The sequence below is a fragment of the Pseudophryne corroboree genome, chromosome 10, assembly GCF_028390025.1.
Source record: "Pseudophryne corroboree isolate aPseCor3 chromosome 10, aPseCor3.hap2, whole genome shotgun sequence".
Lineage (NCBI taxonomy): Eukaryota > Metazoa > Chordata > Amphibia > Anura > Myobatrachidae > Pseudophryne > Pseudophryne corroboree.
In genome coordinates this window covers 35,674,626-35,692,184 of record NC_086453.1, presented here as the reverse complement: position 1 = coordinate 35,692,184, position 17,559 = coordinate 35,674,626, and the positions used below count along the sequence as shown (strand labels likewise).

Below are 17,559 nucleotides of genomic sequence, written 5' to 3'. Positions count from 1 at the left end.
AACAAAATATGGTACACCCTCTGATGGTAAAGCATCAACTACCCTGCAGTTAACTACTTTAACAGTCTCAAAGGTGTCAGGTCTCTGGTTTTGTCTGTCCCCGAAGGGGTCACTAGTGGGCCAGTGTAGGTGTGATATATTACACGAGGAGACCGAAGAAAAGTCCTGCGCATAGGCGCTGATATTTATTATGTCACAGGGGTCACAAAGCAATTCAATAACAGGTGAAGTGGAATGCAATTGATAACTTGAAAACCAGAAATAACAGGAACTGAAGTATGGATAATAACTGGTACAACTGATAATAGAAATAATGAACGGTATCTTGATCCAAGGTAATGAATAGTGCAAAAGTCACTGGTAACACAAATGAGGAATGAAGGTAAACTTGATAACTGGATGCAAACGGTATTGATAAATATAACTGAAGCAAACAGAACTCCGGTAATTGTAGAAACGCACAGTCTCTGTGACACACAAGTTCTTATAGCCAAGCAAGGCCCAGGCAGGAGACAGTCCTAACACAGCATGTTTGTTAAGTGCTGGATGCAATGCACAGAATGGAATGCTGGTAATAAGGTGCACAGGTTATGCAATGAATAACACCTGAGGAGAGTCTCTTACTGCAAATGATTAGTAGCAGGCTGTGGCTGGAGTCTGAAGCAGGCAGGAGAACTGAAGAATGAGACGATGAGAGTATCCATGGGGAACAACAGGAGACAGGAACACAGGAACCAGGAGAACTAGCACACCAAATGTGACTCATTGTACAAGTCGATGGGACTGAGCCACAGCCTGAAACTTATACCCCTTGCTCTGTAATGATTGGATGTTTGAACTCTGTGAGAACACACCCTGCTGGATTGGGTGTCCAGATCAGCTGGGAGTTAGCTGGAGCTAGTGATTCACCAGGAGAGTAATTCTGTAGACCAGGCATTCCCAACCACGGTCCTCAAGGCACACCAACAGTGCAGGTTTTAGTGATATCCAGGCTTCAGCACAGGTGACTTAATTAATAACTCAGTTATTTTGATTTAACCATCTGTGCAGCAGCCTGGATATCACTAAAACCTGCACTGTTGGTGTGCCTTGAGGACCATGGTTGGGAATGTGCCTGCTGTAGACAGTTAATGCAATGTACTGCTGGTTGCTGGCTGGGTCCAATAGTGCACAGGGAGTTAATGCTGTTAACTAGAAGCACTGTGTACTCCAGGCTGCTAGCTGAAACCAGTATTTTACCAAAATATAGTACTGGTTGAGTGGAGCACAGTGAGCTATGGGCTGCAGGAGACTGACCAGCAGAAACTGGAGCCAAGAGATATGGTTCAGGGGTACTCAGCGACATTAGTTATGATGCTCGCGGACAGTGCATTCATGCAGCCGCAACTGGGGCTGTGACCTCTGGAGGCCTGCACACCAGCGCGCTGGTAAGTGAGATGCTGCTGAACGCTGATTCCTGACAAAAGGCGTGTACCAAATTGCTGTCATCGCGTCGATCTCTCCCAAAGTCCTGCAGTGATATCTTCTCACCAACTGGGTTCCAATGAGTCTCGGACTCAGTCTCTTGGGGTGGTTTGGGACCGGCAGCCTCTCTCCCGGATGCTAAACTTTGGTAGTCTCTGGCTTCTGAGTTGTTTCGGTGGTTGACGGTTTGTTGGTAGCATGCCAGGTAACCAGCTCCTGCAGCAACAGAAAGTCCCGGGCCAGTATCAGCGGATATGGGGGTCTGGATGTCACCGTTGCTACCACCTTTAACAATCGACCTTGAATGGTCAGGGGTAAGTAGACACGTGGGCATTCCTCCACATTGCCATGGACGCACAACACCCTGACAGGAGGCTGGACCTAGTAAGCTCCCGGAGGAACCACGTTGACCGCGACAATGGTAGCTCAGTGCCGGTATCCACCAGGGCCCAAATCTCTCGGTTTTCCACCTGTACCTGCACCCGGAACAGGGAGGACTCTGCTTGGGATTCCCCCTGCTGCCGCCATGCTGACCATCGGCTGAGCCGTTTTCCCCGCACTGCAATCCATTGGCTCGCCCTGATTTGGGCAGTCCCACCGCACATGACCAGGCTTGCCGCACTCAAAGCACACCAAGGGAGGTGGAGCCTTTGGTTTAACTACTGGGACCTGAGTTCTGGGTTTAGGTGGTGGCCCGTATCCTGACCTGGCTTTATTCAGCTTTCCGAGCATCAGGTGCCGCTCAACTACCACTGCCAACTCTTAAAATGTCTGGGGGTCAGCCTGAAGGGCCCACTGCTGCACCGAGCGGTCTAACACCCACATAGCCTGGTCCAGTGCGACTACTTCCACAATCTGTACTGCAGAGTTTTTATCCGGCTGCAACCAGGCCCTTGCCAGTCGGGCTAGTTTGGCCAGCTGAATCCTGGGAGGCTCAGGGCCCTCCAGCTGCCAGTCATGGAATTCTTGGGCTTTGCTGGGCCCTGTCACTCCAATACTATCCAGTATAGCCTTTTTCAGACCAGGATAGGGGCGTGCCTCAACCACAGTCATGTCCACATACGCCCACTGTGTTCCCCTGTTAAACAGGGAGCCAGCCTGTCAGACCATTCATCCGCAGGCCATCCCAACCACATGGCCGTGCACTCAAACGTGCAAAGGAATGCCTCTATATCATCCACTGGGGTGAGCTTTAATAGCCTTTCCCGCTCGGGCTCAGATTTTTTAAGCGCTTTCAACTCATCGCACAACATTTGAATTTGAGTTTGCTGTCTTTCAGCCTGGGTTCGTTTGTTGCCCAGCTGCAAGTTCAGCAAATTGTTTTAGTAACTCCTCATATTGCCCTGCGTGGCCCCTTTAAGGACAAATCTAGGAGGTTTAATATAATGTGCCAGGCTTATCAAACAGTCCAAGCCGACACCCGCCTGTTTTGCTGGCTATTTAACACATAACAGCAAACAGTCTGCCTATAATGCTATGGCTCTTTAAGGCTGCCACTTGCACTGCATAACCAGAGAGGAAGAAAAGAAAAGGGTAAACTTGCAGTTTAAACACCGGTATGCTTACCAACAGTTTCTGCTGTACACCATGTCCTTGCTTGCATTCTCCACCACTTGTGACAAGGATCACAAACACGGGGACTCAGATGAACACTTTCAGTGTTTATTTGAACAGCAGGTCACCACATAGCACGTTAAATCCATATGCAGTCGATTTTACAGGCAGTAGCATACAGGCACTCTCAGCATAGCAGACTCTTGATAGGATCCAGTGGTCCCTAGTCTAACCCACACAACCCTAGTCTAACCCATACAATCACTTGGGTAGCTATTCCACCGTCAAGAGCAATTCATGCAGGTTTGTCATCTTGTTTTAAGATCACAAAAGAAGTTTGCTATTTTTAAACTGGAGGTCCCTGTGGTCTAACAAATGTCTAGAATATTTTATATTTGCATGGCTGAATTAAGAATAAAATGAATGACCTAGTAATCGAGTCCCAGGCGGGAAGAGCCGAATGGGAGAAACCTTTATGTGATCACTGCAATACTTACAGTATATTGTGTTTTTCATGAGATTGCTGCTTTCAGTTTAGAATAAGAGAATTGGATGATGGGGAGAATATTAATCCTTTATTAAGAATTACTGCCTGATTTAGGGGCCTATTCATTATTCTGTTTGGGTGAAACTGTTTTATCAGTCTGATTTATGAATGCAGACCTGTTACAACTTTCTGCTATACTGTGTAAACACATGGTATGCATGTCCGACAACTCTCCAGGAATGTTCGAGAGTCACAATTTTTGGCGGAACACTCCTGGACTCACGAGAGATTGGGCTATTCCCCCCACATGCCACACCCCTCAGGGGGTTTTGATGATGATGCAATTTAAATTGAATTGCTTTACTGTGACCCCACCCCTTTCTGTAAAGTGCAACCAATCACAGCTTTGAACAACGGTGGGTGGATTCATGATGATGCAGTCACAACACATCGGACTTCAGTACTCTCTTGGATGGGGCTTCGTAAATCTCAGCAAGTATGACTGTATGTTACTGCATGTTAGACAGAGAATCACCTGTAGCTTATTATGGTAAGTTTAGATCAGTGGTAGCCAACCCTGGTCCTCGAGAGCTACCAACAGTTCACATTTTCCAGACCACCTATCTGGTGCACAGGTGCAGTCATTACTCACTGACTCATTTTAAAGATCCACAGATGGAGCTAATTACTTAACTTGTGATTCTGTGATGAGACCTGGAAAACATGCACTGTTGCAAGCTCTCGAGGACCAGGGATGGCTACCCCTGGTTTAGATTAATGTTGAACTTTAATTGAAATATGTTATTGTCAATGATAAATGCTGCAATACTCACTTGTTGATACTTTTTTTTAACCAAGTTAACAAAACTGATTGTGTGACCACCACAAATGCTACTTACAATGTGTACTCTCACTGAATATGTTTAAGTTAGTAAATAGTCTATTGTACCTTATTTTATGGCTCATTAAAGTTTATATTTACTAAAGTGTTTTTTCTGTCTCCACTTTCTAGATGGGATAACGAAAAGTGAATTTTCTGGAAGAACGTGTGTCCCGGAGAATCAGTGCCAGGGGCCCGGGAGCTTCAGCACTTACAATAGCCAGGCCAAAAAGGGCTTTTCTTGTTGTTACACAGACAACTGCACTCCACCCCAACCAGTGTGTAAGCGTTTTCATGTCTGCCATCTGTTTCATAGGTGTTTTTTCATTACACAACAATGAGGACAATAAAGTTGTTGATATCCATTGTATAACGTTGCATAATATTAGGCACAGCTGATCGTCTCAATGTATTTTATCATGAAAAACCGCATGTGGGCTCATTTGTGAATGGCAAAAAAATTGAAGGAGCTGCTCAAATCTTCTTGTTATGTGGGTGAATATGGTGGGTTACTACGGCAAGATGATGGAGCTTGTGAGTAGAAAAGATATTTGGTTCATAAGTTGAACAGGACTGGCTAGAGCAGGATGCATCTCCAGGGTTCCGTTGGGGTAGTGACATTGCCATCCACTTGCATCCTTGGAGGCAGCAAAGGCTACACATCCTTTGTTATGTCTTGGAGCAACGTAAACTCTACAAAAGAAAGCAGGAGTTCTAAAACGTACTTATTGCTGTGCCATTACAGTGTCCTAGGAAGGTAAGGGAGGCATAATAATGCTCCCAAGATGGTGCCTCCACATACAGATTATGCAGAGAGCCCCTCCTTATACATATTGCTAAGTGTGGGGCCCACACAATGGGGGTCATTCCGAGTTGTTCGCTCGTTATTTTTTTCTCGCAACGGAGCGATTAGTCGCTAATGCGCATGCGCAATGTCCGCAGTGCGACTGCGCCAAGTAAATTTGCTATGCAGTTAGGAATTTTACTCACGGCATTACAAGGTTTTTTCTTCGTTCTGGTGATCGTAATGTGATTGACAGGAAGTGAGTGTTTCTGGGCGGAAACAGGCCGTTTTATGGGAGTGTGTGAAAAAACGCAACCGTTTCTGGGGAAAACGCGGGAGTGGCTGGAGAAACGGAGGAGTGTCAGGGCGAACACTGGGTGTGTTTGTGACGTCAAACCAGGAACGACAAGCACTGAACTGATCGCAGATGCCGAGTAAGTGTGGAGCTACTCAGAAACTGCTAAGAAGTGTCTATTCGCAATTCTGCTAATCTTTCGTTCGCAATTTTGATAAGCTAAGATTCACTCCCAGTAGGCGGCGGCTTAGCGTGTGCAGAGCTGCTAAAAGCAGCTTGCGAGCGAACAACTCGGAATGACCCCCAATGTCTTGGCCACCCTGAAAGCAAGCATTATAAAACAAACATTAGACTATACCAGAGGATCTCAAACGCAGTCCTCAAGGCAACCCAACGGTCCAGGTTTTAATTATGTCCATGGCTCAATAGATGGTTTAATCAAATTAACTGAGGTCCTAATGAAGTCACCTGTGGACAATCATGGATATACTTAAAACATGGACCGTTGGGATGCTTTGACGACCACATTTGAGAACCTCTGTACTATGCACAAATTATTTTCCACCCAATACTAAAGGCTGATAAAATGTAACATCTGTTTGGCTGCCATGGGCTACAGCATATTCTTCTGTTTGCTACACGTTACTAAAGTATTTGTATATGAACTGATATCCATAGTGTTCTCTTTCTCCATTGAAGTATCACCAGACAGCACTACATATAATGGCGTGACTTGTCCAACCTGCATCGCTAACGGCACTGATTGGTGCGACACTGGTACAACCATGAAATGCACTGGGGATGAGACAAGGTGCATTCTGCAGTATACAAATATGTCAGGTTAGTAAATAAATCTATTTGACATGTTGCAGAATTGTTATAGTGAGCATCCAAGAGCAAAGTCGGACGATATAAAGAAGATTGCAACATCAAAAAAAAAAAAAGAGAAACATTAATGAACAAATCACAGGTAAACATGTTTTTCATGTAGTAATAATTTAGGGGGTAATTCCAAGTTGATCGCAGCAGGATTTTTGATAGCAATTGGGCAAAACATGTGCACTGCAGGGGAGGCAGATATAACATGTGCAGAGAGAGTTAGATTTGGGTGGGTTATTTTATTTCTGTGCAGGGTAAATACTGGCTGCTTTATTTTTACACTGCAATTTAGATTGCAGATTGAACACACCCCACCCAAATCTAACTCTCTCTGCACATGTTATATCTGCCTCCCCTGCAGAGCACATGGTTTTGCCCAACTGCTAAAAAATGTCCTGCTGCGATCAACTTGGAATTACCCCCTTAATCAGTTTGGAAGAACTGAAGCCAGCGTAGGCCCGATGTGGCTTGGACCATAAGACTGGAGACACGTTCTGGTGATGGTCACTTGGTGGTGCCGGCCTACTGTTTGGCATGGCTAAGGATGTGCTAGGTGGCATTATTTACTGTAGTGTTCCATAGGCCCAGGCCTCTTTGGGTGATGGAGCCTTCACACTCTCCCTTCCCTGTTGATTGGTTCTTGGTTGATTCAGTTTGTTGGCTAATTTGGGCAGGAATGAACAGTAAAGCAGAAAACCAGTTTGATTGTTTTGGGGTGCACTCCCATTCATGACAATACTGTAGTATGAACTGCACCACCTTTACAGGGGTAACAACACCTCGATCATGGGATGGATATTCATGTTTGTTATGGGGAGTTAGATACCATTTTTGTTCACTATCACAATAATAATGTATCTGCACACACACTATTTTTATCTAATCTGCATTTGGAACATAAGTTCCCTCTCGGACCCCTATTGAATTCGTAGTAATTGCGATCCACTGTGGGGGTGCTACCAACTACAGCTATCATAAATACAGGAAGGAAAGAAGGAAAGGTCTGTAAGGTATCTTTGATATAATGTGACAGATATGAATACAATAATGTTTTAACATTAATATTTAAAGCTGTTTGGGAAATATACTATTACTATGTGGCATATATGAACCACGATAATAAAATCTTCATTCAGATCGTCGCTATCTATATATTCTATCCATTAAATAAAGGCTTTTCCTTTTCAATAACTACATTAGATGTCTAATGGTGATGCACAATCTGTTAGTCACACTATACACTGACATTTAAGAAGGTGTCACTAATCCCCAAAAATGAAGATGCTTTCCTTCTAGGGATAATAACACTCTGAACATCAAATTATCATAACTGATGTCATATACTTAATTATCATGGATATATAAAAAATTAAAGAATTGAATATGACTAAGAACGAATGTGTTACCAGTCCTCAATAAATGAAGGCGCTCTCCTTATAAGGACAATGTGAATACCTGAAAGTTATAATAGATTGTCATATAATTGATCCAATATAAACAACTGAGGGAGAGATATATCTCCTTATAATATATTGGACACCACAATAACAGTAACACAATAAAAGATCCTCCTTTTCAATAATCAGTTTGGATGTTTGATGATGGTGTACAATTCAACGGTTTGATTATATATTGATATTTGGAAAGGTGTCACTAATCCTTCATAATGAGGATATTTTTTCCTCTAGGGTTAATAATATTGTGAACACCTAACTATTATAATCGACTGCCATATACCTAACTATTATTATTGACACCAAATATTCAGATATTAATGAATTACATTTTGCATAAATACAAAATATGGAAAGGGAGTGAATCAAATTAATTGGGAAGGTATCACCAGCCCTTATAAACAAAGGTGCTCTCCTTCAAGGGATAACCATAGCGTGAATACCAGAACATTATAAGAGAGTGTTATATTCTTTATTAATTATAAACAACTGAGGAAGATATTCACCCCCTCAGAGTGTATTACACATTAATATTGGATTTATAGCATCACCTTCACATTTGATCTAACTAGCTATTGCGACGAATATTCTGTTACATTCAAGTTGAATCCAAACAGCTCATATTATTCATATTGAGAATACTACCACAATTAACATCTATATTCTCCAAATGCCTCCTTTAAGAATTTGATGATGACTAAACACATAAATGAATATTGATCCAATTCTGGAATAACAGATTGCATATATTTGGACATTAGAATAAAACACGTGGACACACATTTTAATCTTAAAATCACCTTTATTTCATTTGCACTTTGTCTGCTTTGTCTATGTCAGAATTTTAACCTCTATGTTTCGCTTGTACTCATGGTCATGTGTAAGTAATGTACACCAGTTTTAAACAGACATCAATAAAAGTAAAATTTTATTAAAATATAGGCAGATGTGATAACCAGATCTAATCTTCCTTACGTGCACCAACAATACAGCTTTTTCCTTCTTTTCTTCCTGTTATTGCGATAGTATAATGTAGGTACCACGGGGGATATCTGCCTGCAATGTAGATTGTTTGTTATTGTCAGTTGTGCATTGTTGGATTTTGCTCCGTCCTGGCCGTCCTATCTTTGCCACCGTACAGTTTTCATTGAGCTGTGCCAAAATGATATTGCCTTGTCCTTAATTTAGTACATTGAGCTTAGAGAATATATTCATTTAGGTGCCTTGTACATTTCATACAGACTGTAGATAAGACCCTTCTCAGCTGCAAACTTATCATATGTGCAAATGTGCCGCAATTGTGACTATTCGCACCCGACTGCGATCCGTTTCGTGGGAGTGCTCGCACACATGCGATCCTATAGATCGGGGCTGCACGTTCATTGCACATCAGCGGGCACCTGCTTTTGGCAAATGACCTTTGTTTGCCTCAACTAGCGAGATGAGAAGTCACATCTGTACATAATACACCACACACATACTGTACATGCAAAGATACAGACACACACATATGGGGCTGAGATGAGAAGACTGGTGGACATTGCACTGCAGGTTGTGATGATGGAAAAGGAGCTGCTGTAGCTGAGCGTGTGCAGCAGCTCCCACGCCCCTCAGGACATTCTGTAATCTGTATGCAGAGAACTCTGCTGATCAGAGCTCTTTGTAGCAGCAGCAGCAATCAAGATGATTCTAGAGAAAGATAGGTAGTAGGATTAAAGATTATAGTCACATTTATCAGTGGTGGTTTTAGGTGCGGGGTAGCAGGGTGGGTGCCCGGGGTACTGCAGCGGCAGCCTGGGTGCACGGGTGCATGGGTGCAGCCACCATCTAGTGCTTTCCAAATTGCATGGGCGCACCCGCTGCCTGTTTTGCGCTACCTGACTCCCGCTGCCGTCCCCTGCTGGCCACCTCAGACTGCCCGTATCCCGCCCCCTGCTGGCTGCCCACCCACACTACTCACTTCCAACCAGCATGTGGGTAATAGAGCGGGATCCGGGGGAACCGACCTACTGCTGCAGCTGGATGGTGAGTGACGGGGACACAGGTAGTGGGGCGAATGGCACACGCAAACAAACACATATACATACATACATACATACACACTCACTCAATCACTCGCTCTCTACACATATATATATATATATATATATATAGAGAGAGAGAGAGAGAGAAAGAGAGAGAGAGAGAGAGAGAGAGAGGCTGTACCTGGTGTAATGTGTATAAGAGGCTCTACCTGATGCAATGTGTATAAGAGGCTCTACCTGATGCAATGTGTATAAGAGGCTCTACCTGGTGCAATGTGTATAAGAGGCTCTACCTGGTGCAATGTGTATAATGGGCTCCACCTGGTGCAAGGTGTATAAGGGGTTCTACCTGGCATGATGTGTGTAAGGGGCTCTGCTTGGGCAATGTGTATAAGGGGCTCTACCTGGCATAATGTGTATAAAAGGGGCTCCATCTCCCGTAAAATGTATAAAAGGGGCTCTACATGGTGTAATGTGTATAAGGGGCTCTACCGGTCATATATAAGGGGCACTACTGTGTGGTGTAATGTGAATTGGTACTATTGATAAACTGTTAAACAGCAATGTATTTCTGTCCCACCACAAGATACCATTTTCAGCTTATGCTGCCAGAAAGCCCCGTGGTAAACTACCTATCTAGCTCAGTTCTGTTGTTTGTTTGTTTTACATCCTTATGATCCTTACAATCTATAAGCAGTATATCACTGTCCTGTTGCCTATGATGTGCTTTATACTGTGGTTCAGACCTCGGATCTCATGCTTTTCTTGCCTGCAATAGGAACATTGTCCAATGAGGTCGTTCTCCGTGGTTGTGCCACTCCCAGTATCTGCAATATCGGGAACCAATCTGTGATCACCGATGGAATAAGTGTTACTGTTCGTGTTTCATGCACTGGAGGAAGTTCTGGCCTTAATCTTCATTTTCATATTGTTGCGTTTATGATGATAATATTCTTGTTTACCTACTGAAACATTGAAACTAACAGTCCTCATGTATCACAAACAGCAACTCGTATAGCAAAATGATGCTAAAAAAATAGGGTGGTGTATGTACTAAAGATCAATTCTGAACAATTTTTTGTCTGTGTTGTTTTTTGTTTACCGGTTTTTGGTTGATTTACTAAAGGCAAAATTTGGCAAGGTAACATTGAGGCTTTCTTACAGACTCAATGCAAAACAGAAATTTACAAACAGTCGGTTTTAAAATCGATCAAAAATTCACCTCAAGATCGACTGACAACCCATCCATACAGACCAGCCTGTGGCAGGTGAATCTGAGAGAAGCACTGCACAGATCGCTACAATATATGCAGCTTTTTTGGGATAGGAGAGTTTGAAAGAGTTAAAAGTTGTTTTTTTGTATAAAAAAAAATGTCATGGGGTCCCCCATCAAAAGCTTAACAAGTCCCAAACCTCTGAGCCCAGTCTGATACTAAAATACAGGGGCAAACCAGTATTTCAAGTACCAGCATTTGATTCTTGCATTCGGCAGGGTAGGGGGTTGCCATAGCAGGGAGACATCCATCACAGTGTCCCCCTGCTATCACAGTATCCTGTCCCAAACTGGCAACCCCAGGTACAAAATTCTTCAGAGGTGGGGACCACCCGATAAAGGGGTCACCCTCTTAAGGATCCCTCAGGCCTGGGGTGAAGCCCTGGGCTATCCACTATGCCCGTGGTGGCAGTAGGTGCGGGGTTGATGGTGTAGCAGAAGTACATTGAGCATACCTCCCAACTGTCCCGATTTTCGTGAGACAGTCCCATTTTTTTGGCACTGTCCCACCCGCGGGCCGCAGTGTCCCGCGGTGGGGGCAGTTGGGAGGCTCCAGCACTCAGAGGCACAGCGTCTATTCACTGGAGACAGAGGGAGAGGGGACATGTCAGCAGCTCACAGAGCGCTGGGCACGCCCCCTCAGTGATGAAAACGGGGGTGTGGCTCACGATTTTGGGCCCTCCCAGGAAGCCACATCCCCTTTTCCATAGGCCACACTTCTTTTTTGGACGGGAGCGGCAGATGTCCCCCCTTGCAAGGGAACAAAGTTGGGAGGTATGCATTGAGCTATGTAGGCACTGGCACCAGGGTTCGCAGGAAAGTGAAGTAGCACACCCCATATTCCAACACAACTTAGATACACACACACAGTAGAAAAAAATTGGCACAGTACAGTATATTGTGATAACTGCAGCTCTGAACATAGAGCAGTGTCTAATATTCATGTATTACCACCTTATACACGTGACTGAATAATTATAGCTGCATCATCCATCTCTCAAGTATAACTGAGATTTCACATTTATCTGCCTCATTTCACCTTTTCTCTCACTGCTAGGTGATTGTCGTTATTTGATTATATTTTCACTTTGTTCAGCTGTAGGTATTCGTGTCTGGAATGAAATTATGTGGATGCCAGCTTAGTACATACTAGAGGACTTTTTGAACGATAGGACTGATTTCCAACATTTCTGAACGACATATTGTTCAAATCGTCCAATGTGTACCCAATAGATTGTCAACGATGTTCCCGCAGGTCACTTGCGACATCGCCCGTCAGCTGAACATGCAGCTCAATCTGGTGGTGTTTCATGCGATGCCATGCCGAATGCCGCATGGCCAAGCTCCTCCCCGGACTGCCGTTCTGTCACTGTCGACATCTGGCAAGTGCGTATGCACTATCATACGAAGAGAAGTATTAGAACTTGTGGAATGACTTCACAAAAACAGTAGTGGACAGGTGGAATAGCCTCCCAGCAGAGGTGGTAGAGTCTAAGACAGTACAGCAATTGAAAAATTAATCGGATAGTCATGTGAATATCCTTACAAAAATCTAAGGATCACAAAAGGCTGAGATTACCTAAAGGCTAAGGGGCAGACTAGATGGGCCAAGTGGTTCTTATCTAGCGTCACAGTCTGTGATTCTATATTTATATGTTAATGTTTCAAATCTCCGTGCGTCTAAGTATCCGCCACCCAGAAGCATCCAATATATTCCAGAGACAGTGCGTCGCAATCGTAACTGAGACTCAGTGCCGACACACCGCGCTGTTGCTACTTTTTAGCTACTTAGCCACATGCACAGTTATAAAACATCGACCATTTGCACAGCTGTTGGCATTACATGTGACTCAGAGCCAGACCCGGTAAGTGTCCTGCCTGTTTCCTTCGCTCTGCTCACACTGGTGAGGCACTGCCACCAAGTGGTTTTGGAGGAAACTACATCTATAGTGCTACAGCACAAACCTGTTTATTTCTTATGCTTATTTAAAGGCAGAACCTTTACTGGATGGAAATCTTAAAAGCATGTGCGTACTATATCTATAATTTGTGCAGGATGTGCAATGCATATGAGATCCAGTGGGGCCCCTGCTGCATACCCTGCACCAATATACTGTACTTACCATACCTCCCAACCGTCCTTATTGTGATGTGATAGACCTGCTTATTGAGCACTATCCCATTGATCCACTTGCAGGTCACTTTATTCCATGGTGGTTTAGGTCTCCTCTCATCATCCGCAGAGCAAGCAGTGAATAGTTGACATGTGAATGTTCTCGCCATCAATTCAGCAGATAGAGTGACTGGGGCAGGGTCAGACTGGACAACAGGGGTACAGATGGTAACCACTGCCTGTGGACCCACCTCTTTTCTAGGGATCGGGTTTCAGACTGTGCACTTGAGTTATACATTATATACGAATGTTACCTTATACTGTACAGGACTATGGTGTATTCTCTGCAGTGCATTGCAGTTATTAATCTGGCACATTATCGTGCATGCACTAGCAGTATTCACTGTATATATTTATCAAGGGGCCCAGAACATGCAATCGCTAATGGTTAGCCGAGCTTCTGTGACAGGTGACCACACCCCTATGTATGGGCCCATACCACTACAATAATATTACCCAGTCTGACACTGGATAGGGGGCATGCTTCTTCATTCTGGAGGTATGCTGGACCACTTGGTCTGCCCCTAGAATTAAGAAAAATCTAGGCCTGGCTCACGTGTATGGATTTTTCTGCAAGACCATTCCTCCTGGCACAAAGTCATGTCCCCTTCTCCGGGGCCATGCTGAAGGTGCCCTAAAAAGGTGCTGATCACCATTTTGAAGAATGTTGGGAGGTGTGCACTTACGTGTCTGAGAAGGGCTGCAGAAATCACTGGGAAATTGGCGTAGGTTCCTTTTTCAATTCAATAACAGTCCTAGTGGGGAATACGGGTTGAAATCTTGATGCCGCCAGGTCTGCTGGATCTTCCAATGCAATTCACTCTTTCCAGATGGATCGAACAAATCAGTTGAACTCAACACCTGCATCGATTCATGGGGCGGGATGTAATGGCGTCGGAGTTCGGCTGACGTGCGGGACGCCGGCTGAACTCAGATGTTTTTTTTTTTTAAAGGGGCAATCACTTACATGGCCGGATACTGCCTTATAAGTGATGGAAACTTTAAAAAAATGTCCAGAAAGTCAGCCGAATACGGACGGCAATACATCCCACCCATGAAGCGGGTTAAGAATAGATAAGTTCACTGCCTTATCCTGTATAACTGAAAGAACCCACAATATTGATGATGACAATAATAATAATAATAACAACAACAGTATACTGTATATAGTATGTATATTTGTCGCACTAAGGCATTCAGGAGATTGTTGGTCTAATGGCCTCTTTTTAATGAAGCAGTTGATAGTTTGCTTTAATATAGTGATCAACAAAAGACATACAGTATACACGTCGATATACAATATTCAAAACTGATGGGAGATCGTGAGGGGCGGTATTCAATTGTTGCTGGTTTTCACACTGACCTTGCCCATAGAGGTCTGGTTTAGCTGCATAAATATAAACCTGACCAAAGTGCTGGGCGCAATCGCGAAAAGTGCCATTTGGGCTACCAAACAGGACACTTTCTGCGCATTTCAGCTCAAACCCCTCAGGCAACTATCACACCTGAACGGAGCTACAATTGAATAGCTCCATTTGGGCACCATCTAGAGGCAGCCGGTGTGGTAACATTTGAATTCTGCCCATTATGTACAGTATAATAAGGAATGTAACATTTATCCACACAATTTGAAGGGTTACCCATTAATATTATAAAGTGGACGATCACTATATCTGTTATACTGTATCTGGCGACTATGCATATTATAATTAATCAAATTGTATATAACTGCATTACTACTGTGCCTGTGGATATGTAATCAGTTTTTGTTTTTTCACTTACAATCATATTTCACCTTATCAATACAGTTTGCGTTGATGTAATTTAGTACTATATCTCGGCTTATGATCTATCATATTACTTTATATGAAAGGACTGATAATCTTTGTAATAATGATAAATATGTATCTTTGTCACATTCAGATACTCAGGATGTTAATGGCCCATCTCCTGTCAACAAAGTGACAGTGAAACAGACTTGCCTACCCTCCTGCGTTTAGCGGGAGGCTCATGTTTTTTGCCCGAGTTTCCCACTGCCCCGCAAATGGATCTGCAGCTCCCGGATTTCCACTGCACTACCTGGCCCCCATGAGAATCCGGACTGCGCATGCACAGGGAGGCTGGTTACCTGCTGCCTCTGCCAAAGTTCTCCCATGGTACGTGTACTCTGCTGGGGTGGTCTTCAGTTTGGCGGCGGACGGGCTCCCGACGACCAGCATACCGGCGCCGGAATCCCAACCGCCGGCATACCGACAGCTTTTCTCCCTCTTGGGGGTCCACGACCCCCCTAGAGGGAGAATAGATAGCGTGGCGCGAGCGCAGTGAGCCCACAAAGGGCTCATTTGCGCTCACCCAGCTGTCGGTATGACGGCTGTCGGGATTCCAGCGCCGGTATGCTGGCCGCTGAAAGCCCGCCCGCCGGCATACCATACTACACCCACTCTGCTGCTGACATAGCCCTCCTCCTCCTTCTCTGTCTCCCTGGCGGGTCTGGGACTCGGGGTTGACACCGGAAATAGGTCGACATGGACAAAATGTCGACGTGAACAAGGGCGACATGCATTTATGTGGGTTATTTTGTAGTTTTCTCCGTAATGTGACCGGGAACCCCAGTTAGTGCACCATGTTCGCTTGCCATGCTTCAGGCAAGGTTACTGTTCCCAGTTGTAGTCCACGTGGATCGGAATGTATGAAAAAGTTTAAAAAAAAAAAAATTTTAAATTGAAAAACTCATGTCGACCATGTTCCATCCATTTGCTGGGCGGAGTTTTGCAAAATTACGCTGCTGTGTCATGACATCACATCACCTTAGGTGCCTGCGGAGTTATTAATTGACGCCACAGAGGAGTGGGCAGCCGCCATCTGAGCCGAGCAGCGCTGGGAAATGTGGGCACTACTCTCCCCTCGTCCTGTCCTGCGGGACTCTGCCTGGCATAATGTGTACAACGTGCTCTGCCTGGTGTAATGTGTATAATGTGCTCTACCTTGCATAATGTGTATACTGTGGTCTACCTGGCGTAATGTGTATACTGTGCTCTGCCTGGTGTAATGTGTATACTGTGCTCTGCCTGGTGTAATGTGTATACTGTGCTCTGCCTGGTGTAATGTGTATACTGTGCTCTGCCTGGTGTAATGTGTAGACTGTGCTCTGCCTGGTGTAATGTGTATACTGTGCTCTGCCTGGTGTAATGTGTATACTGTGGTCTGCCTGGCATAATGTGTACAACGTGCTCTGGCTGGTGTAATGTGTATAATGTGCTCTACTAATTCTATATCCTAATAACTGGATGCAATTTGATGCAATGTACTAATATGAACCCTCAATTTTTATATTTAAAAAAACTTTAAAAGGGAGAAGCAATTAAATCCCTCGACCTGCTCTTGTCACTTATCCAGTGGGAAATAACACAACGCTCTCCAATCCAGTAAATCATGAACACAAAGTTTTTAGTTTTTTTTTTTTTAATGGCAACTCTCATCTTTATTTTTTAAAAAGCCATTACCTCCAGGACTACTGTACTAAGGTTACACGTAGGCAGCAGAACTATTTATTTAACCTGCCACGGCATAGCTGATGCGGCCCTCTGCATAGGAAACAAGAGCCCTGGAAGGCGGCTGGTACTGGCAACCACAGCCCAGGAAGGGACAGTGGGCGGGATGTACTAAGAATATGCAGTACATCCAGCCACTTACCACAGTGTTACTAATCGCATATGTACTAACTTATTATTATTATTATTATTATTATTATGGAAGGGATCCAATCGTATCTCCCTCTGACAGCACCGATGTGGAAAGAAGCCCATAGGTTTCTATAGGATAATGCCAGGTATAGCTGATGTAAACCTCCGCATCGGAAACCCGGCGTCTAGGTCTTAGTACATACAGGATATGCTGTAAAATCCTGAAAATGGGTTTTTACCACATTTTCCTGTTACTACATCCCACCCAATAAATGCGTAAAATAAACTGTTTAGGTTTACCCAAGAATCTTCACGGATAGAAACTTTCATCCCTATAAGGCAGGCATTCCCAACCACGGTCCTCAAGGCACACCAACAGTGCAGGTTTTAGTGCTATCCAGGCTTGAGCACAGGTGACTTAATTAGCAGCTCAGTTATTTTGATTTAACCATCTGTGCTGCAGCCTGGATATCACTAAAACCTGCACTGTTAGTGTGCCTTGAGGACCGTGGTTGGGAATGCCTGCTATTAGGAAATATCGGCTACTCCACCCACCAGAGCCAGAATTTAATACATAACATAAACCTGCTCTGGTGGTATGCTACTCCC

At 44.2% G+C, this 17,559-nt stretch overlaps 1 protein-coding gene across 2 annotated transcripts in view; it reads left to right on the top strand.

The window, feature by feature from the left end:
• Nucleotides 1-10,895, top strand: part of LOC134965904 (protein RoBo-1-like) — a 76,017-nt gene extending 65,122 nt beyond the window's left edge. For both annotated transcript variants that reach the window (XM_063942302.1, XM_063942301.1), the window contains 3 exons: nucleotides 4,518-4,667; nucleotides 6,164-6,304; nucleotides 10,600-10,895. In XM_063942302.1, coding sequence (XP_063798372.1) covers nucleotides 4,518-4,667; nucleotides 6,164-6,304; nucleotides 10,600-10,790 — 482 coding nt within the window. In that variant the 3' untranslated portion in view covers nucleotides 10,791-10,895. The remainder of the gene's footprint in view (nucleotides 1-4,517; nucleotides 4,668-6,163; nucleotides 6,305-10,599) is intronic.
• The last annotated feature ends 6,664 nt before the right edge of the window (nucleotides 10,896-17,559 follow it).